The sequence below is a fragment of the Perca flavescens genome, chromosome 19 (assembly GCF_004354835.1).
Source record: "Perca flavescens isolate YP-PL-M2 chromosome 19, PFLA_1.0, whole genome shotgun sequence".
NCBI classification, from domain to species: Eukaryota; Metazoa; Chordata; class Actinopteri; order Perciformes; family Percidae; genus Perca; species Perca flavescens.
Genome location: NC_041349.1, coordinates 25,668,397 through 25,692,265, shown reverse-complemented (window position 1 = coordinate 25,692,265; position 23,869 = coordinate 25,668,397). Strand labels below are relative to the sequence as shown.

The window sequence follows — 23,869 nt, the reverse complement described above, 5'->3', positions numbered from 1 at the left end:
CAGAAAACTTGGCACTAAAGGGGCAGTGGAGGGTCAGAGGGGAGCTGAGCGGGGAGGGGGGTGGGGTCATCTTTATGTTTAGTCGGGTGGACCTCCACCGTGAGATTATTGTAAAAATGCTTTCATGATCATCCTTTCGAAACATCGATGTAATGAAGCAATTTTAAATGCCCAGTGGCTTGGAGCAGGTTTATTTGCTGGGTTTTACTGTACAGCTGTTCACTTTCTGCCCCCTCCCTGCACGGTTTCCAAAAGGAGGGAGCATCTTTTGACTCTGAAACCGATTTCTGGCTGGCTTTCGCTCCTCTGATCTACTTTTTCAAACATGTCAAATTTAATTGGTGTCGTTTCTGAGAATGTATTCATTAGGGCTGCACCATATGAGGAAAATAGCCAATTGCGATTATTTTGACTGATATTGTGATTGCGGTATGATTCACGATATTGGAGGGAATGATCATTTTTGTATCATTCTCATTGAAAAATATATATAAAATGATTGAAGTGTATTTTTACGATACTTATTTTAGAATGGTTTGACACATAGTTTGCCTTTAACAAATATTGTGCCGCCCCTGCGATTTTGGATATTGCACTAGTTCGTATTGAGATTTCGATAGAATTGTGATTAATTGTGCAACCCTAGTATTCATTGAGGTTGTGTACAGGGTTCTTCGCTTTATTTTATTGTTATTTTGTTTTCATCTTTCATTTTCTAAAAATAAGTCATTTAAATAAATGTCCTATCAATCGCTGAATGAGGTAACCCAAAGGTGATTGAGCCTACAGCCCACTGATGAAAGCAACTGTTCTGTGAAGTACTTGTAGAGACAATAGAATCTGCGAGTCGGGCAGCAAGACGCCCGCCACTGAGACGCTCCCGGTGTGGTATGGCGCGTCGCGGAGGATGGAACCAAAACCAGAACGCAGCCCAGACGCGCCCAGTGGAGAAATCGGGTTAGTGATGCATTTTCCATCACAGAGCAGTTGTTGGTCCATCAGAGAGGGTAGGCGGAGCTAACACAACAGACTCGCTCTTGAACGCTGCATCATGGAGAGTCATGCCGTCTTACGCTGTGCAGACACTGTACATTTGTATTAGTCTTGCACTACTACTGCTTTGCCCTTAATGTAAAAAACAAAAGAGAACGACAGCATTACTAGCAAATCTACAGAAAGGACGAGCCCTAAGCAAAAAAAAAAAAAGATATTAGAAATAGGGCTGTACAAAACAATTTAATCCCGTTGCCTTTTTAAAAATCCTAAAAGGAAACACGGAGATGACTTGAAGATGTAGACAGTATGGTTGGGCTGTTCTGCTGTGGAGTTTCATTTCTGTTCAGGCAAAGTCTCAAGACAACAGGAGCCACAACATGTCAAATACCTCTTCAGTCCAACGAGCTCAGTAGAGTTTAGAACAGCTCTTTGGACAGCTGCAGCCGTGTGGAAAAGTAGACCGAGCAAAACTGCACAAACTGCAAGATGGCCGACCAACATTTGGAACATTCTGGAAATCCATCCCGATCGTTTGACAACCAGATCGCGGATCGCACAGGCAATTAAATCAGGCGTCATCCCCCAGTCCCCTAAAACTAAGCATCCAACGACAATCTTGCAAAGAATTGAGCCCGATTCCCAAAAAGTATTCAGGGTTAAAATCAGGAGTGTTCAGTTCAGTTTCCATCCAGCTTTTGCTGCAGCTGTCAGTGGTGTTACTATATTAATAATACAGCAATTTGTCTGACTATTTGTTATTTGTTAGATAATATAATTCTCTCCCTAACCAAACCTACACCCTTGATAACTCCATAGCAACATGAAGGCTGCGTACGCCGAGAGGGAAGGAGAACAATAGCAAACAAACTCCAAATCTGAACGATTAGAGTTCCCTATATTCGACGTGCATCACACGGGCTCCTGATCCATCATATCACAATAGAACCACGGGTTGCGTAACACGGCAGCACAATGCCTACAGTATTTGTGCCATTGAAGCATCCAGTGACTAACTGCCTGGCCCGGAGACAACATGATTAGACACAGTCGGGGGAAATACGGCCGAGCGGAGAGAGACAGGCACGCACCGAGGGAGAGACAGTTATAAGAAAGCCAGATGTCCTTGAGAAGATAAGTGAGTGGTGTGGATGAGGGGTTGGGGTGGGGGGTGGGGGGGGTCGAGGCTGTGTGGGAGAAAGGGAGGAGGAGAAAGCCAGCTGGAGGATGGATTGAGAGGAAAGAGGAGAGGGAGAGAAATATAGTCCTCCCTGGTGTAGCCTGTCCAGTGTCTGGCCTCTGAGGCAGTAAATCGCCCCCCCCAGTTCAATGTGTGCTCTCCAAACGCTGCCGCACATTATTGATAAATCAGTGTGTGTTAATGAGAGGAGCTCATGTGGCCTGATGAATCACGGCACAAAAATGAGCACACTGGCGGAGGTGTGAGTGCCGACTACTGTCATTTATTTGTTTCCGACACAAAACGCGCACACATTTTCTCCCGCGCGCACACACACGCACAGTCACGCAAACCGTTCTGCGGTGGCTGGATGAACAGTTGCCCCGTGCTGCGGTAACAACTCCGAGTGTTATTCTATCCTGTTAACAGAAGAGAGGAGGGCTTCCACAGCCGCTACGGCCGGCAGTCAGAGGACGAACACAAGCTATTTTGGTTTCCCTTTGATATCCAATAGGCGGCTTAACATCCTCATTAGATCACATCAGTCCCACACACACACACACACACACACACACACACACACACACACACACACACACACACACACACACACACACACACACACACACACACACACACACACACACACACACACACACACACACACAGCCAGGGCGAAATTATCTCTCTCCCACACTCACTGCTTAAATTATCATGTGGATTTATTAGTGTGTTAGTCCGACTGAGTGCCTAGGTGTGGGTTTTATGTTTGTATTTGTGCACGTGTGTGTGATTATAGGTATTAGTACTTGTGTATATGGGTGTCCACTAAGGCTAGCTTGCTTGTGAGTGTTTGTGCAGGGCGAGCTGACCTTGTTATAAGCTGAGTGGGCTTTAGTGCTGGGGCATCATTAGTATGGGTAAGGTGAGGGTTAGAGGGTGTGTGTGCGTGTGTGTAGAGGTGACAGAGTGGGGAGAGATGGGGGGTGACATTGTAAGAGAGGAAGTAAGGCGACGGAAGGTGTGTGGGTCAGGCCGGGACACAAACAAACGTCACTCCTGCGCATCCGTCACTTAGAAGCAGGTAGCAAATGTTTGAGGACACACAAACACACAATCGTACACGGACCCGCACGCACACGCACACAATTTCAAACAGGGACTAATATTAGGTGAAATATGTGGGGAAGTCTTTAGATCTTCAACAGGGGGTCCAGGACGCCTAGGGGATCCTCAGAGTCAATACAGGGGGGGGGGCTCCAAATTATTGTTCATTTTTGAAAGTTTTTTCAAAACATAAAAAGTCTTAACATGAATCCAACATATTATTAGCAAATATAAATCCTTACTGCTTACTGGCCTATAGGTAAGGTAGTCACACTTAGGCCATCCACAGACAAAGTTAATCCTAAGGATCCACTGTGCCACATGTATGTTTAAAATAAAACATGAATTATAAAAGCATGCCAACAATTATTAGGCTATTTTAATAGCTTAGTATTCTATGCAAAAAGGAGGTATGTATAAAGGCTTTAGGCCCCCCTACACGTTATTGTAGGCCCAGTTCATTTTATACAATACATGTAGTTGGGGGTCCCTGCTCCATCTCTCTTTCAGTTAAGGGGTCCTTGACTTAAAAACCGGTGAAGACCCCTGCTGTAGAGGATAGACCCAAACCAAACAAACTGAAGACTTCATCTTACAGCAGTATTGTTTGCCTTCAAATGGAGCACATTTAAAGGTTAATCAGCGTGTTTTTTACCATCAATTACCTCTAGGCAAATATATCAACATTAGGAAAGACCTTGATTAAAGACATTCTTAGTCGACTTACACTAAAAAAAATGTTGTCGACTAATGGCTTAGTTGATTTAAAATCAACAGATCTGTAAAACTGAGTTTCACTGCAAAGAATGATGTAAAAGAACCACTCGAAAGCTTGTGTTTACCAGAGACCCAAGTTTCTTGGAAATAAGTCATTCGGCATGAAAAGCATAACACTCGACTAATCGCCTTAAGAAATCTTAGTCGACTAAGACTAAAATGAGAAATTGGTCAAAGAGGGGGGCAACCCTAATATAACATATATAACTCACACATGCGCAGTAGCTCAGATCGTAGATCATGGCAGCTAGCTCCATACACAGTAAAAGAAAGGCTGTTTCTCCAACTTCGGTCAGTTACATGCCAGGATTAGCCGGGAGACTTCTTCTAAACGAGGGTGCACATGTAAGTAATTCTTTTGTAGATTATGGTGAACTTGTGTGTGTTGTAGCAGTGCTTTGCCATTGATAACGAGGTATCATGCTAGCGTTAGCAGGCTAGCGCTAGAATGCAAACGGTTCTTGCGTTAGCCAGCTCGTTTCGGCTAGTGACGTAGAAAGCCGTGCAGATTTTGAACAGCTCACCCGGAGACTGAAGGCAGGACACATTCAGAAAGCAAGGGTGGTTTTATCCGCTCACAGGCGCCGGGGGGGGGGAGGAGTGAGACGACCACCACTCAACTCGAAAAAAAGTCATATAACCATTCCAATGACTCAGAAGCTGTTCAGTTAAGGTAAATTAACTTTAAAAAAAAAAAACTGCATAGTTCCCCTTTAATGTGGTCTAGTAAAAAGTACAATATTTCTCTCTGAAATGTAGTGTAGAGTAGAAGTAGAAAGTGGACTAGTACAAATTTGACCCCAAAAAAACGGAACATCATTCTCTTACTGAGTAACCAGCTATGTATTACCTCTACCTGCTCCTGATTATGATTTTAAAGTAGAACTGAACACAGAGTAGAATAACTCTACTCTGATATGGGTAGGCTAGTTTCACCTATGGCAGATATTGTAAGTGAACAACCACAATGTAAAAAATGTGATCTAAATGTGATGTAAATCTGATGTTACACAGCTGACCCAGAAAGTTGCCGATTCCCCAATGGATTCCTCGTGACACTTTCCACGATGCAGACAACCTGAGGGGGGTCATATTGGTTGGTGCTGTTCCCTGCCTGGGAACCGTAGGATGGCTTGGGTAGGACTGCATGTGTCGACGTGGACGTCATTTGACATTCAAGCTAGATGCAAACATAATAATGTTCGTTAATGGCCGCATCCATAATAACTGACACCCTGTCCCTGTGTATCACAGTAAAAATGTGGCGTTTATCTTGCATTATTAATTATAAGCCGGTACAAGTACTGATGCTATAATGTATCACACTGTTATCAGTTGGCTGTAGTGAAATCGGTTTGGAATTTGTGCTTATAAGCCTGGGGTGACTACAATCTTAACGTCCCCGTTTTAAATTTTTTATTTCCAAGCGTGTGATGAAAAATGAAAATTCCGAGCTTTGCTGCTTAAAATTCTGTGCTTGACAAAAGTCAACAGAAGCCAAGAGAAGGTTACCAGAGTCAAAGGAAACCAGTGAAAAAAAAGCCATTAGCCACAAATAAATGGGAACCAACCAAAATACAAGACAATGCAAGAGACTATAAGCCACAGGATGCAGAATAAGCCAATAGCAGAACAAAATGATGCCGGTAGAAACAATGGAAGCCAGTTGGAGGCAAGGTGAATGCAAGCTGTAAGCAGGCTGCTCTCAAGTGCTGCCAGGAGGAGGAAGAGGAGGCGGCTATGGCTCAGGAATATTCTGGGCGTTTATTGCTGACCAGGGGTCAACTGTGGCCTCGGGCTGAAGCTCAGCGAAGGAGGTAGGAAACTCACACATGATGAGAATACACACACACACACACACACACACACACACACACACACACACACACACACAAGGGCTGTCCTCGACTAAAAAAATTCTTAGTCGACTAACACTTATACAATTTTGTCGACTAATCGATTAGTTGATTAATACATGTTCATTAACTGTATATTGTCATATGTTGCAAGGAGGTTTGCCTGCTACAAGTCTTTAGTTAGTTTGATTCCCCCATAGGGCTGGGCGATATGGAGAAAATCAAATATCACAATACTTCTGACCAAATACCTCGATATCGATACCGCAACGATATTGTAGTGTTGACTAATGGTGCTTTCACAAAATATCTACGCAATGAGATTTTTGATAAATAATCATCAGTAATGTGAAAATAATGACTAAGTGGGTAAAGGCAAATACTACAACAATTATCAGTCTGGTAAGTTCATCACTTTACTGTAATTCAGCCTTTAAATAAGGAAAAGACAACACTTATGCCATATTACAATATCACGATATCCAAAACCTAAGACGATATCTAGTCTCATATCACGATAGATATAATATTGATATATTGCCCAGCTCTATTCCCCCATAATCGTGGTTTTGTTTGCATTGACTAGATTTGGATAAGTTACTGCTTTGACAAAACTAAAGAGGTGAAATAATAAAAGCAGTGTGGCAGGTCGATTAACAATTTGTGCTGCGTTTTGCTGTCAATGGCTTTCACCAAAAGTTTTAACAAAGACTTGGTGCTTGGCTCAAGGAACAGCTGAGAGTACTTTCTATCTCTTTCTCTTGTTGTTCCTTCCCTCCCTTTCTGCAGTTTAATTGCGTGATGAATCATCCAATGGCACAGGTAAAGCCCCACTTTTAAAAGAGGTTCTCCTCTCATCTGCATGCAAAATATCTTACATTATGTAAGTAGTAGGGCTGCAAGAAATAATAAAAAGTGTGCGATAACGTTGTTGAATATCGCGATAACGATATTGCTTGAGATTAATAAACAGATATTGAGGTGTACTCAGTTCTGCATTTCTTTCAGTATTCTGCTGAAACTACCAATTTCTTGTTGAATTTAAAACAAATGCAAGGAAATAATTTCCAACATTATTTTATTGAACAAATTGAACATTGGATTGAAAATAAGGCACCACTAAAAAAATGGGCTTGGGAGGTTGCGCGCGCTCTGGCTGCTCTCCAGCTAAAGATTGATGGGACATTAAAATGAAGGACGCGTCACGCACCTGTGCTTCTGCACCACAGAGGCAACAACACACAGGTAGACAGGGTGCTGCAATCAGCAAGGTCCCCCATGACATTTGTAAAGGGGGGGAGAGACAGGCTGTGGCTGGAAATCAGAAGAAGGATGGGAAATAGTTTTAACATGACATTAAAATCGACATCCACCCAGCCAAAATGCTTAGGTTATTGATTAGCTCGTACTGGTTTCCTAACAAGCGTCATGAAGTTATAGGAGCTTAGCTGGGAGCTTCATGGAGAAAGATAAAGTTAATGTTAGCTGGCCTACAGCTGTCGGAGTTAGCTTCCACTTCATATATTACAATCTGAAAGAAACAGGCGGCTTTTAAATCACAAAAAAAATAAGAAACGGCACCGTTTGGCTTGGTTATCAATGCCGTTAGCATCGTGGCTAACACGATTGTTACTTAGTTTATGACAAATCTTTTTCGGCTGTGCTTTCTAACGTGATGTCATTGTGCTAACCGAAAGTGCCGTTAGCCTTTAAAACAGAGCCGCTTGACTGCACATGTTAGATCATGTTTCATTACAGAGTTCTCTGTTTTGGGTTTGTCGCTCGTGGTGGAAAATTAATGTAAATAAAGTTGAGTGCAAGAAATGCAATGCGCGATGACGGAGATCCCCTTCAAGGCCACGCTGATTTTTGAAGTCCCTCTAGTGGACAGAACGTGTAACAACAACCATAGTAATGTAGTATATATTAATAACAGGCTGTATTTGAGCATTAAAGGAGAACTCCGGGCAAGTTTTCCTTTAATCTTGATTGCTATATGTATATGACTACTGCCGATAGCAAAAAAAATGAGCCGAATCGGTGCTAGCAACACGGAGCTGCTGCAGCTAATGCCGAGAGCTCCCACTCAGCTAAAACGGCAGTTATGGGGGCATAAGATAAAGAGTGCCTTTGTGGGTGAAAGTCCTGTGTTTTACCCATCCGCCACCACAACCACCATCCCTACGCGGACTTCAGTCCTTTCATACTACTCGCTAGGCGATATTTCACACATAATGTAGGTCAATGGAGGCCAAACGGCGTTGATAAACATGCTAAAAAGCAATTATGCGTCTTGATAACATGCCAAAATGGCATTAGACTTGGCGTGTCATACATACGCCACTTTATGCGATCAGTCTGAAGATTGACAGCTCGAACACACTCTTGGGAATTCCCAATGTTTCTGACTTGTTTATTTTTGCAAAAAGGGAGCAAAGACATTACAAATCCTTACAAAAAGAACACATGTTGATGGCTTACATGTGCTGTAGGTCCGGAGTCAATAACTACACTTGTGCTTTTGAGCACACACCATAGCCTAGAGGGGGTTGATACAGTATAGATCACAGCTCTGTGTGCACCGTTCCCCCCTTTACCATCTGTGTGTGTGTACGTCAGTGTGAACAAGGGAGCAACTGCAAATGTAAAGTGCATGCCTGTCTATGCAATTTGCCACATTTCTCTTCAAAACAACCCGGCAGCGTTTGCATGCGAATATGCATTATGCGAATGCCAGGAATGTTACGTATGCAGTAAAATAAAAGAATTATCTCTATAGGGTCGAAACGCTCGCCTCTGCTGTCAGTCTACAGACGCAGGCAAGTTACATTATTCAGTGTTAGTCATGTACAGACGTGCCAACAGCACTTCAAGTACAGCAAATGCAGCAAGCATGTTTAAGTGCTCTGTGTGCATGTAAGCAGGAGAGGAGGACAAGTGGAGGGAAGACGGGAAGGGGAGGAATGGTAGCGAGGTGATGACGAAGAGATGACGAGAGATAGACTGATGAAGAAAAAAGTTTCTTTTAACCTCAAAGAGCAGAAAAAGTTGAGGTGCAAATTCCATGACTTGCGGGAAAAGAGGTGGTAGTGGTGGTGGTGTGTGTGTGTGTGTGTGTGTGTGTGTGTGTGTGTGTGTGTGTGTGTGTGTGTGTGTGTGTGTGTGTGTGTGAAAAGCGTCACTTGTAGAAAGTTCCAATCATGACGGGTTTCTACATTTTTGCCTCGCAATATACAACGGAGGGGAATGCAATATAATTTGTGTTGCATAAGTGATTCATGAATTACATTTAATCAACATGTTTTTAAGAAAGAATCTGTTATTCTAATAATCCGCAGACCTCACTGGGAAAGGTTTTCATAGAAAAACTGTTGACACAAACTTTGGAAGAAAATAGTCCATGCAAAAACCTAGGTGAGAAAATAAGTTTCTTTGTAATTTGGGTGAAACAGCCTTTTAAAGTATTACTCTGGAAGTTGTAAATAAAAAGATTAACTAAAAAGGGAGTATTTCAGTGGCAGGTTTAGATTAATTAAAACAAACAAAAACATCCACTTTTACAGCTGCCGGGAGCTAATGATCATTGACAAAGAATTTGTATTCTACTGAAGACTCAGACTGTCAGTCAAATAAGAACAGCTTCACTTTCTCTTCTCTATCCCCTCTGTGTTAGAAGTGAAATAATATTCACTCAATGACAAGTCAGAGTCTGGCCTTGGCTGTGCTGATCCTCTTGGTCCACACAGCACCTGTCAGTAAATTCTACACCACCCTTGGGAGCCAAAGTCTCTGGGATCAAAGTAAATTAAAACGTAATCAGATCCAGACACAAGCAGGAAAGCATGCACACACACAGAGGGCTTTTCCCATAAGGCCAGTTTCTTCTCGCCATCACACGGTGGCAGGTTTGAAGGGTTTGAGGTGACGCGTGTGACGGAGTGAGCGGTAAACACACGCACACACACATATAGAGAGAGAGAGAGAGAGAGAGAGAGAGAGAGAGAGAGAGAGTCAGGACGTTTGTGTGTGTGTGTGTGTGTGTGTGTGTGTGTGTGTGTGTGTGTGTATGTGTGTGTTGTTGTGTGTGTGTGTTCTCAGTGCCATTGTGGATCTCTCTGTGGCTTAGCGCGCCTCTATGTCTTGTTTGGGATCCAGCCAGAAGGTTTTCATGCTTTATGTGTGTGTGTGTGTGTGTGTGTGTGTGTGTGTGTGTCCCTAAAACCGCCATGTCCATGTGAGGTGACACACGTCAGCTCTCCACACAAACCATGCGGCAAATTGATTGCATACAAAAATGCTAATGCTGGCTTTACTGTCCTCGGCATGTTAATATTGCGATTTAACTATCATTGACTAAAAGGGACAGTGCGCTGTTTCTGTGTGTGTGTGTGTGTGTGTGTGTGTGTGTGTGTGTGTGTGTGTGTGTGTGGAGGGGGGGGATTGACATTGAGAAAAGCAAGGTTGAGTTGGTGGTGGTTGGGGGGTGTGCAAGATGCTGACTCAACGCTTGCCGGTCATTTGTTACTTGGGCTCTCAAGACGGTGAATCCCAGCGGAGCGGAAATTGTCTGATGCAAAAAGAAGATGTTGAGTGCTGCTGTAGCTAAATGCCAGCGTATTTGCATGCATGCAGACATGTTTCACTGTGGGTGTGTGCCTCTCGCAGCTGGCGGTCATCTGAAGAGCAAAATATTCAGAACTTAAACCCTTCGGCATCATTGCCCTGCTCTCATTGCACTTTGGTGTTCTCAGTGCCGTGCCATGCCAAGAGCGCGCCATACCGAGCCCGAGCTGCTAGCCTCATTCCTACCAGGGCACGCTGCCGCCTTCATAAGCCCAAAATGTCCTCACTAGCACTCACACACACGCACAGTTATGACACTTATTTCGTGGAACACACAGGAGCAAACTTTTAGCCCCCACTGAAGTACAGGACAGGAAAGACACAGACACAGACACACACAAATTATCAGGCACAGGCACCGGAAATATTCTATTTTGTCTGATAACGATGATTGATGCCCGTCCAAAAAAAAAACCAAAAAAAAAACCACTCCGCATCAAAACAAATGGTGTGCCGCTCCATAAATCAATTGGTTGGGCGGGGCGGCACTGAAAGCCCACATTGATCATCGCACAGGCCAAATGTTAGCGTCAAAAAATCATTTCTTCCGGGCACCATTTCATACACAACATCTGGCACACTGGCAGAGACGGAGGGCGGAACCTGTTAGGAAACAACGGAGGCCGTCCGCTGCACGCTTTGAAGCACGTGGCGATATGGCTTACCGGTGATGGATGGGGGGACGGTTGGTGGTCTGTAGCTAATGAGCAAAAGATCTAAGAGCCGCCACTACTCAAAGTATTAAAACAGTTCTCACAACTACAAGATGATTTCCATTGGGAATTAGATATTATTGTCTCCACAAAAAAAAACTCTTCATGGGAGCTACGTGATCAGATCTCTGCCTGCTGTTTGTTATCAGTGGATGCTGCAGAAAACTTGGCACTAAAGGGGCAGTGGAGGGTCAGAGGGGGAGCTGAGCGGGGAGGGGGGGGTGGGGTCATCTTTATGTTTAGTCGGGTGGACCTCCACCGTGAGATTATTGTAAAAATGCTTTCATGATCATCCTTTCGGAAACATCGATGTAATGAAGCAATTTTAAATGCCCAGTGGCTTGGAGCAGGTTTATTTGCTGGGTTTTACTGTACAGCTGTTCACTTTCTGCCCCCTCCCTGCACGGTTTCCAAAAGGAGGGAGCATCTTTTGACTCTGAAACCGATTTCTGGCTGGCTTTCGCTCCTCTGATCTACTTTTTCAAACATGTCAAATTTAATTGGTGTCGTTTCTGAGAATGTATTCATTAGGGCTGCACCATATGAGGAAAATAGCCAATTGCGATTATTTTGACTGATATTGTGATTGCGGTATGATTCACGATATTGGAGGGAATGATCATTTTTGTATCATTCTCATTGAAAAATATATATAAAATGATTGAAGTGTATTTTTACGATACTTATTTTAGAATGGTTTGACACATAGTTTGCCTTTAACAAATATTGTGCCGCCCCTGCGATTTTGGATATTGCACTAGTTCGTATTGAGATTTCGATAGAATTGTGATTAATTGTGCAACCCTAGTATTCATTGAGGTTGTGTACAGGGTTCTTCGCTTTATTTTATTGTTATTTTGTTTTCATCTTTCATTTTCTAAAAATAAGTCATTTAAATAAATGTCCTATCAATCGCTGAATGAGGTAACCCAAAGGTGATTGAGCCTACAGCCCACTGATGAAAGCAACTGTTCTGTGAAGTACTTGTAGAGACAATAGAATCTGCGAGTCGGGCAGCAAGACGCTCCGCCACTGAGACGCTCCCGGTGTGGTATGGCGCGTCGCGGAGGATGGAACCAAAACCAGAACGCAGCCCAGACGCGCCCAGTGGAGAAATCGGGTTAGTGATGCATTTTCCATCACAGAGCAGTTGTTGGTCCATCAGAGAGGGTAGGCGGAGCTAACACAACAGACTCGCTCTTGAACGCTGCATCATGGAGAGTCATGCCGTCTTACGCTGTGCAGACACTGTACATTTGTATTAGTCTTGCACTACTACTGCTTTGCCCTTAATGTAAAAAACAAAAGAGAACGACAGCATTACTAGCAAATCTACAGAAAGGACGAGCCCTAAGCAAAAAAAAAAAAGATATTAGAAATAGGGCTGTACAAAAACAATTTAATCCCGGTTGCCTTTTTAAAAATCCTAAAAGGAAACACGGAGATGACTTGAAGATGTAGACAGTATGGTTGGGCTGTTCTGCTGTGGAGTTTCATTTCTGTTCAGGCAAAGTCTCAAGACAACAGGAGCCACAACATGTCAAATACCTCTTCAGTCCAACGAGCTCAGTAGAGTTTAGAACAGCTCTTTGGACAGCTGCAGCCGTGTGGAAAAGTAGACCGAGCAAAACTGCACAAACTGCAAGATGGCCGACCAACATTTGGAACATTCTGGAAATCCATCCCGATCGTTTGACAACCAGATCGCGGATCGCACAGGCAATTAAATCAGGCGTCATCCCCCAGTCCCCTAAAACTAAGCATCCAACGACAATCTTGCAAAGAATTGAGCCCGATTCCCAAAAGTATTCAGGGTTAAAATCAGGAGTGTTCAGTTCAGTTTCCATCCAGCTTTTGCTGCAGCTGTCAGTGGTGTTACTATATTAATAATACAGCAATTTGTCTGACTATTTGTTATTTGTTAGATAATATAATTCTCTCCCTAACCAAACCTACACCCTTGATAACTCCATAGCAACATGAAGGCTGCGTACGCCGAGAGGGAAGGAGAACAATAGCAAACAAACTCCAAATCTGAACGATTAGAGTTCCCTATATTCGACGTGCATCACACGGGCTCCTGATCCATCATATCACAATAGAACCACGGGTTGCGTAACACGGCAGCACAATGCCTACAGTATTTGTGCCATTGAAGCATCCAGTGACTAACTGCCTGGCCCGGAGACAACATGATTAGACACAGTCGGGGGAAATACGGCCGAGCGGAGAGAGACAGGCACGCACCGAGGGAGAGACAGTTATAAGAAAGCCAGATGTCCTTGAGAAGATAAGTGAGTGGTGTGGATGAGGGGTTGGGGTGGGGGGTGGGGGGGGGGGGTCGAGGCTGTGTGGGAGAAAGGGAGGAGGAGAAAGCCAGCTGGAGGATGGATTGAGAGGAAAGAGGAGAGAGGGAGAGAAATATAGTCCTCCCTGGTGTAGCCTGTCCAGTGTCTGGCCTCTGAGGCAGTAAATCGCCCCCCCCAGTTCAATGTGTGCTCTCCAAACGCTGCCGCACATTATTGATAAATCAGTGTGTGTTAATGAGAGGAGCTCATGTGGCCTGATGAATCACGGCACAAAAATGAGCACACTGGCGGAGGTGTGAGTGCCGACTACTGTCATTTATTTGTTTCCGACACAAAACGCGCACACATTTTCTCCCGCGCGCACACACACGCACAGTCACGCAAACCGTTCTGCGGTGGCTGGATGAACAGTTGCCCCGTGCTGCGGTAACAACTCCGAGTGTTATTCTATCCTGTTAACAGAAGAGAGGAGGGCTTCCACAGCCGCTACGGCCGGCAGTCAGAGGACGAACACAAGCTATTTTGGTTTCCCTTTGATATCCAATAGGCGGCTTAACATCCTCATTAGATCACATCAGTCCCACACACACACACACACACACACACACACACACACACACACACACACACACACACACACACACACACACACACACACACACACACACACACACACACACACACACACACACACACACACACACACACACACACACACAGCCAGGGCGAAATTATCTCTCTCCCACACTCACTGCTTAAATTATCATGTGGATTTATTAGTGTGTTAGTCCGACTGAGTGCCTAGGTGTGGGTTTTATGTTTGTATTTGTGCACGTGTGTGTGATTATAGGTATTAGTACTTGTGTATATGGGTGTCCACTAAGGCTAGCTTGCTTGTGAGTGTTTGTGCAGGGCGAGCTGACCTTGTTATAAGCTGAGTGGGCTTTAGTGCTGGGGCATCATTAGTATGGGTAAGGTGAGGGTTAGAGGGTGTGTGTGCGTGTGTGTAGAGGTGACAGAGTGGGGAGAGATGGGGGGTGACATTGTAAGAGAGGAAGTAAGGCGACGGAAGGTGTGTGGGTCAGGCCGGGACACAAACAAACGTCACTCCTGCGCATCCGTCACTTAGAAGCAGGTAGCAAATGTTTGAGGACACACAAACACACAATCGTACACGGACCCGCACGCACACGCACACAATTTCAAACAGGGACTAATATTAGGTGAAATATGTGGGGAAGTCTTTAGATCTTCAACAGGGGGTCCAGGACGCCTAGGGGATCCTCAGAGTCAATACAGGGGGGGGGGCTCCAAATTATTGTTCATTTTTGAAAGTTTTTTCAAAACATAAAAAGTCTTAACATGAATCCAACATATTATTAGCAAATATAAATCCTTACTGCTTACTGGCCTATAGGTAAGGTAGTCACACTTAGGCCATCCACAGACAAAGTTAATCCTAAGGATCCACTGTGCCACATGTATGTTTAAAATAAAACATGAATTATAAAAGCATGCCAACAATTATTAGGCTATTTTAATAGCTTAGTATTCTATGCAAAAAGGAGGTATGTATAAAGGCTTTAGGCCCCCCTACACGTTATTGTAGGCCCAGTTCATTTTATACAATACATGTAGTTGGGGGTCCCTGCTCCATCTCTTTTCAGTTAAGGGGTCCTTGACTTAAAAACCGGTGAAGACCCCTGCTGTAGAGGATAGACCCAAACCAAACAAACTGAAGACTTCATCTTACAGCAGTATTGTTTGCCTTCAAATGGAGCACATTTAAAGGTTAATCAGCGTGTTTTTTACCATCAATTACCTCTAGGCAAATATATCAACATTAGGAAAGACCTTGATTAAAGACATTCTTAGTCGACTTACACTAAAAAAAAAAATGTTGTCGACTAATGGCTTAGTTGATTTAAAATCAACAGATCTGTAAAACTGAGTTTCACTGCAAAGAATGATGTAAAAGAACCACTTTCGAAAGCTTGTGTTTACCAGAGACCCAAGTTTCTTGGAAATAAGTCATTCGGCATGAAAAGCATAACACTCGACTAATCGCCTTAAGAAATCTTAGTCGACTAAGACTAAAATGAGAAATTGGTCAAAGAGGGGGGCAACCCTAATATAACATATATAACTCACACATGCGCAGTAGCTCAGATCGTAGATCATGGCAGCTAGCTCCATACACAGTAAAAGAAAGGCTGTTTCTCCAACTTCGGTCAGTTACATGCCAGGATTAGCCGGGAGACTTCTTCTAAACGAGGGTGCACATGTAAGTAATTCTTTTGTAGATTATGGTGAACTTGTGTGTGTTGTAGCAGTGCTTTGCCATTGATAACGAGGTATCATGCTAGCGTTAGCAGGCTAGCGCTAGAATGCAAACGGTTGCGGTTAGCCAGCTCGTTTCGGCTAGTGACGTAGAAAGCCGTGCAGATTTTGAACAGCTCACCCGGAGACTGAAGGCAGGACACATTCAGAAAGCAAGGGTGGTTTTATCCGCTCACAGGCGCGGGGGAGGGAGTGAGACGACCACCACTCAACTCGAAAAAAAAAAAGTCATATAACCATTCCAATGACTCAGAAGCTGTTCAGTTAAGGTAAATTAACTTTAAAAAAAAAAAACTGCATAGTTCCCCTTTAATGTGGTCTAGTAAAAAGTACAATATTTCTCTCTGAAATGTAGTGTAGAGTAGAAGTAGAAAGTGGACTAGTACAAATTTGACCCCAAAAAAACGGAACATCATTCTCTTACTGAGTAACCAGCTATGTATTACCTCTACCTGCTCCTGATTATGATTTTAAAGTAGAACTGAACACAGAGTAGAATAACTCTACTCTGATATGGGTAGGCTAGTTTCACCTATGGCAGATATTGTAAGTGAACAACCACAATGTAAAAAATGTGATCTAAATGTGATGTAAATCTGATGTTACACAGCTGACCCAGAAAGTTGCCGATTCCCCAATGGATTCCTCGTGACACTTTCCACGATGCAGACAACCTGAGGGGGGTCATATTGGGTTGGTGCTGTTCCCTGCCTGGGAACCGTAGGATGGCTTGGGTAGGACTGCATGTGTCGACGTGGACGTCATTTGACATTCAAGCTAGATGCAAACATAATAATGTTCGTTAATGGCGCATCCATAATAACTGACACCCTGTCCCTGTGTATCACAGTAAAAATGTGGCGTTTATCTTGCATTATTAATTATAAGCCGGTACAAGTACTGATGCTATAATGTATCACACTGTTATCAGTTGGCTGTAGTGAAATCGGTTTGGAATTTGTGCTTATAAGCCTGGGGTGACTACAATCTTAACGTCCCCGTTTTAAATTTTTTATTTCCAAGCGTGTGATGAAAAATGAAAATTCCGAGCTTTGCTGCTTAAAATTCTGTGCTTGACAAAAGTCAACAGAAGCCAAGAGAAGGTTACCAGAGTCAAAGGAAACCAGTGAAAAAAAAGCCATTAGCCACAAATAAATGGGAACCAACCAAAATACAAGACAATGCAAGAGACTATAAGCCACAGGATGCAGAATAAGCCAATAGCAGAACAAAATGATGCCGGTAGAAACAATGGAAGCCAGTTGGAGGCAAGGTGAATGCAAGCTGTAAGCAGGCTGCTCTCAAGTGCTGCCAGGAGGAGGAAGAGGAGGCGGCTATGGCTCAGGAATATTCTGGGCGTTTATTGCTGACCAGGGGTCAACTGTGGCCTCGGGCTGAAGCTCAGCGAAGGAGGTAGGAAACTCACACATGATGAGAATACACACACACACACACACACACACACACACACACACACACACACACACAAGGGCTGTCCTCGACTAAAAAAATTCTTAGTCGACTAACACTTATACAATTTTGTCGACTAATCGATTAGTTGATTTAATTGACAGAGCTGTGCGCTTTGAGAGGTGCTTTGAGAAAAGCACAATATAAATGTAGTTAATTAACCATCTGTAAAATTGAGTTTCTCCACAATTAATCCTGCAAAAGCACCACTTTAAATCTTGTGTTTACCATAAATGTGCTCATAAGTTTCTTGGAAATGAGTAATTAAGCATGAATAAGCATAAAAAATGACTAATCGACTAAAGAAATCTTAGTCGACTAAGACCAAAACGACCGATGAGTCGACTAATCGACTAAGAGGTGGCAGCCCTAACACACACACACACACACACACACACACACACACACACACACACACACACACACACACACACACACACACACACAGCCAGGGGCCAGTAGTGTCTTCCCTATGCTGCCCACACACATACACACACGTAGAGAATGATGAAGACACACACACTGCCACACAGGGTACTTAACCCCTGTAAATCACACCTTCAAATGATGAAAACTGGTAATGGGTCTCTAACCACAGTCCCCATGCCTAGTCCCAACGAGTACCACAATAAATCCATCAGAGGGGGAGCAGCACTGAAGCCAATCGGGGTGGAAATGGCTCCAAACAATGGGCATGGCGCACGCGTGGCCTCCCCCCAAAAGAGCTGGCACTGCCACGACCTGTCCAACATACTTTACTACCGTAATTACAATATAGAGAGCAGCCGCCTCGATGGCAGATGCTGCTTCCCACGTTAGAGGTACCCCACGTAATTACCATGATGAACTTGGCACGCTGAGGTAATAAATATCATGGGACACACAAGCACGCTCGCATCGAGCGGAAAAGCGCACACACATTCTGGGCACGGAAGTGCAGGGAGGTGGATGTGGGGAAATGGACGCACGTACGCGCACGCAGGTGAGGACAAGCTCACATGAAGATGCACATATACTGTATGCATAGAGTGATCCAAGATGTATGTCAAATAGTGTTTACCTTAAAAATTGGAAAGATGGGAACAAACTGTTGTAGTTACCAATCAAAAGAAGCTAAGAAGACTACTAAAAGTGAGGGGAAGACTATATAACTTCCAAAAAAGCTTTCTCTATAACAACTTTATAAAGCTTTCAATAAACTAATACTACAAATATAAAATCAAACTTTGGCACCAAATTGGTCTGACCTACAAACGCACATTACGTTCGTGGACAAACTGCCAGCTCCACTGGGGGGTGTGTGTGTGTGTGTGTGTGTGTGTGTGTGTGTGTGTGTGTGTGTGTGTGTGTGTGTGTGTGTGTGTGTGTGTGTGTGTGTGTTGTTTTTTTACTGTTCAGTCCTGTCTCTCCTGCCTCACCACAACCACGGAACCTCTCAAACCCCATGTTATTGTCAGGCCTCGACATTTTGACATCCTTAAGATACAGTATCAACACTGAGAAGAAGTAGTCTTTACTTTATTTTTGGCTTGTAATCTCTCTATATATATATATATATATATATATATATATATATATATATATATATATAGACACACACATGTAGCACAGACACTCGCCGCACACATACAGGGTCACTGTCTCCTTTAGCTTCAAATGAATCATTTTGCAATTCCATTTAACATGCAAACACACGAGACAAATTAGGCCACTCTGTGTTTCACTTGCCTTGAGGGAAGCACAGGGAGAGTAATGGCCCCCAGAATTGCAAATGAGGCGCCTCTTGACATTTTTATATCACAGTAAATCACCGTGTGTATGAGCCACGCTCGCCGTGTGCTTGCAGATTACCAGCGTGTGGATGTGTTGACATGCGCCTCGACAGAGTCGTCACTACGGTCACAACGCCAGGCTGGTCAGGGGTACAAATCGGTGAGCATTAAGCTGGATTTGACTCGGTCCATGTCCTGTGCAACCATAAATACAGGACATGTTGTGTACGGCTACCAGGAAGTGATGGGCTGGGATGTTTTCCCAAATTCAGATTAAGTCCTGCACTACAAATTACAGGCTGGGGATGTTCTGTATTGAGGCTTTACAGTTGAGGATTATTCTGTAGTCTGGCAAGTCAGCCGTCAAAATCCAGTTATCCGGTACAGGCCGGAAATGCAAAGAAGAAGAGAAGAGGAACAGGGTGTAGGACAGAGGAAGAAAAAAAAAACAAAAAACAGGAGAGTTTGAGAGGAAGTCTCACCTGGTCTTTTTTCCATTTTTCTCCCTCGACTGCCACATAGCCGAACCTTCGATATCAGTATGAGGATCTGCTTCTGGCAGAGCGACTTGTTGCTCTTTGGGCAGGGCTTGCGCTTGCTGGCGATCTGCCGGTTTGCCTGGGGGTCCTTGACCTCCCTGCGCTGGCGAATGAGGGAGCTGGCGAGAGCGGCCATCTTCCCAGCGCTGACCCTGCCGCCACCTCACCGGCCAAGGGCGGCTTGGTGGCGCCCAGGTGTCGGGGGGTACCGTGGGCCACCCCCCTGCCCGCTCACCCAGGGCGACGGAGCACCGCTGAGGGAGGGGTGCAGAGCTGAGGAGAGGGGGGTGGGGGTGGGGGAGCGGGGGGGGGGGGCTTCTGAGGACGGACCAAAGCAGCGGGGAAGAATGGCAGGAAACGAGCAGGAGGTGGAGGAAATGAAGGCGGCTCCCTCAAAAATGCCCGCCCCAAAACTGAAAACTGGCCCTCGTTGAGGTTTTGAGCGATGGGCGTTTGCCTTCAAAATGTCCTTCTAGTTGTCCCGGGTGAGGTTCAGGTGAAGCCTCAATAACGTCACTGTTCCTCTGCTGGGACAAGTGATGTTGTCATCCACCTGAAAACCAGAGCACTGTAGCCCAGCGACGTGCCCTGGTGCCTCTGTCCCGATCCGAGCGCACCCGCACCCTCCTCCTGGAGCGCCGATGAAGTTCCGACTCAACCCCGTCTGAAAGGATTGATCCACGGAACCACTCGCTGCATGATGAAACCAAGAAGAAGAATCAAAAGAAAAAAAAAAAAAAAAAAAAAAAAAAAAAAAATAAAAATCACGTTTAGTCCTCTTAACCCGCTTAATCCTGCAGATCAGACGCCTGAACCTACTCAGCGGGACGAAAAGAAATGCCCGAATGTCAACTCTCCAAAAATAACAGGAGCGACACTGCTCCTTTTCTTTCTGTCCATCACCTTTAAAATGTCCCCATCCGAAACAACGTCAGAGCGAGAGAAGTAGTGGAAGAAGAAGAAAAAGAAGAAGAAGTAGAGACCTGTCCGACCTGAGGTACCAGCTCTGCACGTTGGGGCGAGGATGAAGGGGGGGGGGGGTGCGGATGGACGCTGCTGGACGGAGTGCGGCTTGTTTCCTCACTGTCTTTCAAGCTCTCCTGGCATCACCCTTTGCGTTCACCCACACCCTGAAAGAAGAAGGGGGAGAAAGAAAAAAGAAAAGAAAAAAAAAGACAGGGGGGGCTTGAGAAATCCAGCGTTTTCCCAGAGATAGAGGTGACATTCATGAACGAGAGAGCGCGGGGATAGAGAGACAGACAGGGACACAGCGAGAACGAGGGGAGAGAGGGAGGGAGTGCAGTGAGTCTATCTCTCCCCCCGGTCGGATCGGGCTCTCCAACTCTGTCGGCAGCGCGCCACGCAACAGCAGAGCGCAGCGTTGTGTCCTTCAGCCACGCACGCCGCCCCACAGCTGGGAGAACCAGGGGGTGAATGAATGGAGCGAGACCGAGGGGGAGAGAGAGAGACAGAGAGAGAGAGAGAGAGAGAGGAGATGAGGTGAAGGGGAATAAGGAGGAGGGGGGGGGCTGCCAGGTAGCCGTGCCTTACGGTAGATGCTGTATTGCTGCCGCTCATGCGAGTCTCCACCGGTGGGTGACAGTAGCCGTACTGGTTCTGTTGAGTCTAGCTGCACAGTGTGTGTCCATGTGTGTGTGTGTGTGTGTGTGTGTCTGTTTGTGTTTGTGTGTGTGTGAGAGAGACAGTGTGTGTCTCCCGAACAAGGCACCTCTCTGCCTCAGCGCACACGTGTGAGGGGAGCGTGTGTGTGTGTGTGTGTGTATATATGAAGGAGCGACACAGTGTGAAGGTGTACGGGTGTGAGGGTGTGTGACAGAGGCAGCATGTGCGTATGTCAATGTGTGTGTGTGTGTGTGTGTGTAACTCCCTCTCTTGCTTGTTCACAGTGCATTACGAGTGAGCGCCAGCAGCATGCTTCACATACTCACTCTCTCTCTCTCTCTCTCTCTCTCTCTCTCTCTCTCTCTCTCTCTCTCTCTCTCTCTCTCTCAACCCTCCCCTTTGCTCTTCTTTCTCCCTCCCTTTTTTCCTCCCCCTCTTTCACTCTGATCCCTCCTTCGATGTCTGTGATTCAAAGTCACTTCCTCCCACACCCGTCTCTCCTATTCTCTTCATCCCTTCTCTGGTACCGGACCAGGCCAGGCTGGGTCAGAGCTGGGGTGCTTCCCACCCCCCCAACTTCACCCTCTTACTCTTCCGTCCCACCCCAGCCTTCTCTGATGTGATGTTGGCTTAAAGAGACAAACTAAGCCAGGTTGGCAGAGCTGTGCTTTCTGCTACGACAAGGACGCATCGATGCCGTGACACTGTCGGAGTCAGTCAGTCGGAAGCGTGCGTCACTGCCGTCACATTCTCCACACGTCTTTATAAAAAAAATAATAATACGCAGTCAGTCAGTCACACAAACACACCATCAAATACAGAACACAATCAAGCACAATAGAGCAAGGAGCTAGCAGTCAGATCAGACAGGTTGTGAACGCGGCAACAGTTTGGTCAGGTGATGTGAACCACTTTTTTGGAGGTAAATCTAGAAGAGGGGACCAAAATCGTCCCAATTGCAAGACCGCAGCAAACAGGGTTAGGTCAAAGTTGAACCAAGTCGGTCTACGATGGAGGTTTACAAGCGACAGTTTCGGTAATCATTTAAGAATTCACCTTTGAATTCTCCCTGCGTTTCCCTGGTGAGTCCATTATTCTAAGCCATGCTAGTCAGTGTGTTCATAGGTCAGTCCACCACTTTGGTCCAGGCTGAAATATCTCAATAACTATTTTATAGATTGCCATGGCATTTTGTACAGACATTCATGGTCCCCAGATAAGTATTCCTGCCTTGGTGCTCCCCTTGACTTTCCCTCCAGCACCACCGTGATATACACATTCCCATCACCCATAGCTGTACTTTGTGTTTAGTGCGTTTGCATGCTAACATGCTAAAATACTGTATATAGGCTTAACATCAGCATGGTAGCATCGTCACTGTGAGCATGTTGCATGTAGCGAGGCCAACTCTTTTTTTTTTTTTTTGGATATAAAAGATGGCCAAAACTACTATAAAAAATAAGATCCCTTTCATAGGGATACAACAGAATGTATCCTGCATGCAGGACTGCAGCAATGAGTGCTGGGGAGTGCTGGTATTTCCCCTTAATGACTTCATTTAACATCTCTCCATACCTTCTCTGTTGGTCTCTGTTCAAACGCTGGACCGTGAGGAGGAAGCTGCAATAACTGGCGATAAACTGGCAGCATGGCAACATTTTCATCTGCTTTTGACCAAAGATGTAGGGACACAGTGAAAAGACATCACTGAATCATATCAAGCCAAAAGTATGTATCTTATATCTCCCTTCCATCCATCCATCACTAATTATTGGACAGTAGCAGAGGTCTCCATTTTAATCTTTCCCAAAAACGAGTTTAATTAAAGTCATGATGACACCATTAGCGTCAATACAAGGACATGAACTAATCAATGTCCTGCCAATTTTGATGATGAGGCATTTTTAAGATAATATAGAAAATGTAAAAGCATACATAGCCCATTTAACTATGTATCTGAAAAGATCAACAAATTATAGCACTGTAGTCTAAACATTGATTTAAACTCAATCAATCTAATTTGTGTAAGCTAAAAACCTAATCACCTGATTTTCCAGCAATTACAATACGTTTGGTGTCGTGCTCATTGACAACTGTTTCAGAGGTCCAGGGTTCGAATCCGACCTGTGACGATTTCCTGCATGTCTTCCCCCTCTCTCTCCCCTTTCTCAGCTAGCTGTCCTGTCAAAATTAAAAGGCAAAAAGCCCCAAAAAATGAACTTAAAAAAAAAAAAAAAAAAAAAAAAAACATCTGAAGCTAAATCACAATGTGCCATTATCCTCTCTTACACAGAAAGTGTGGAGTTACCGGTATATTGTGTCAGTAATCACTAGACTGGTGAAGAATAACTAAGAGGACTTCCAAGGATAAAGTGACCACACTGCTGCAAATAGTAAAAATATAGAATTCCCTCCCATTTGTGATACAAGTTTTGAATTAAACTATGAGGACAGCAGAGCAACTGTGCCTCAGCCCCCGCAGCCGTCAGCGTTTCCCTGAGAAGGCAAATGTGAAATGATAGTGGGATTGTGTGATTGTAGACAGACCTGCTACTGGTCTCTCCCTC

General features: G+C 44.7%; 1 protein-coding gene across 1 annotated transcript in view; it reads right to left on the bottom strand.

Annotated features, from left to right (window-relative positions):
- fgf11a (fibroblast growth factor 11a) overlaps positions 1-19,815 on the bottom strand; it is a 135,212-nt gene extending 115,397 nt beyond the window's left edge. The window contains exon 1 of the mRNA XM_028564676.1: positions 19,623-19,815. Within this exon, the coding sequence (XP_028420477.1) occupies positions 19,623-19,815 (193 nt within the window). The remainder of the gene's footprint in view (positions 1-19,622) is intronic.
- Positions 19,816-23,869: the final 4,054 nt, after the last annotated feature.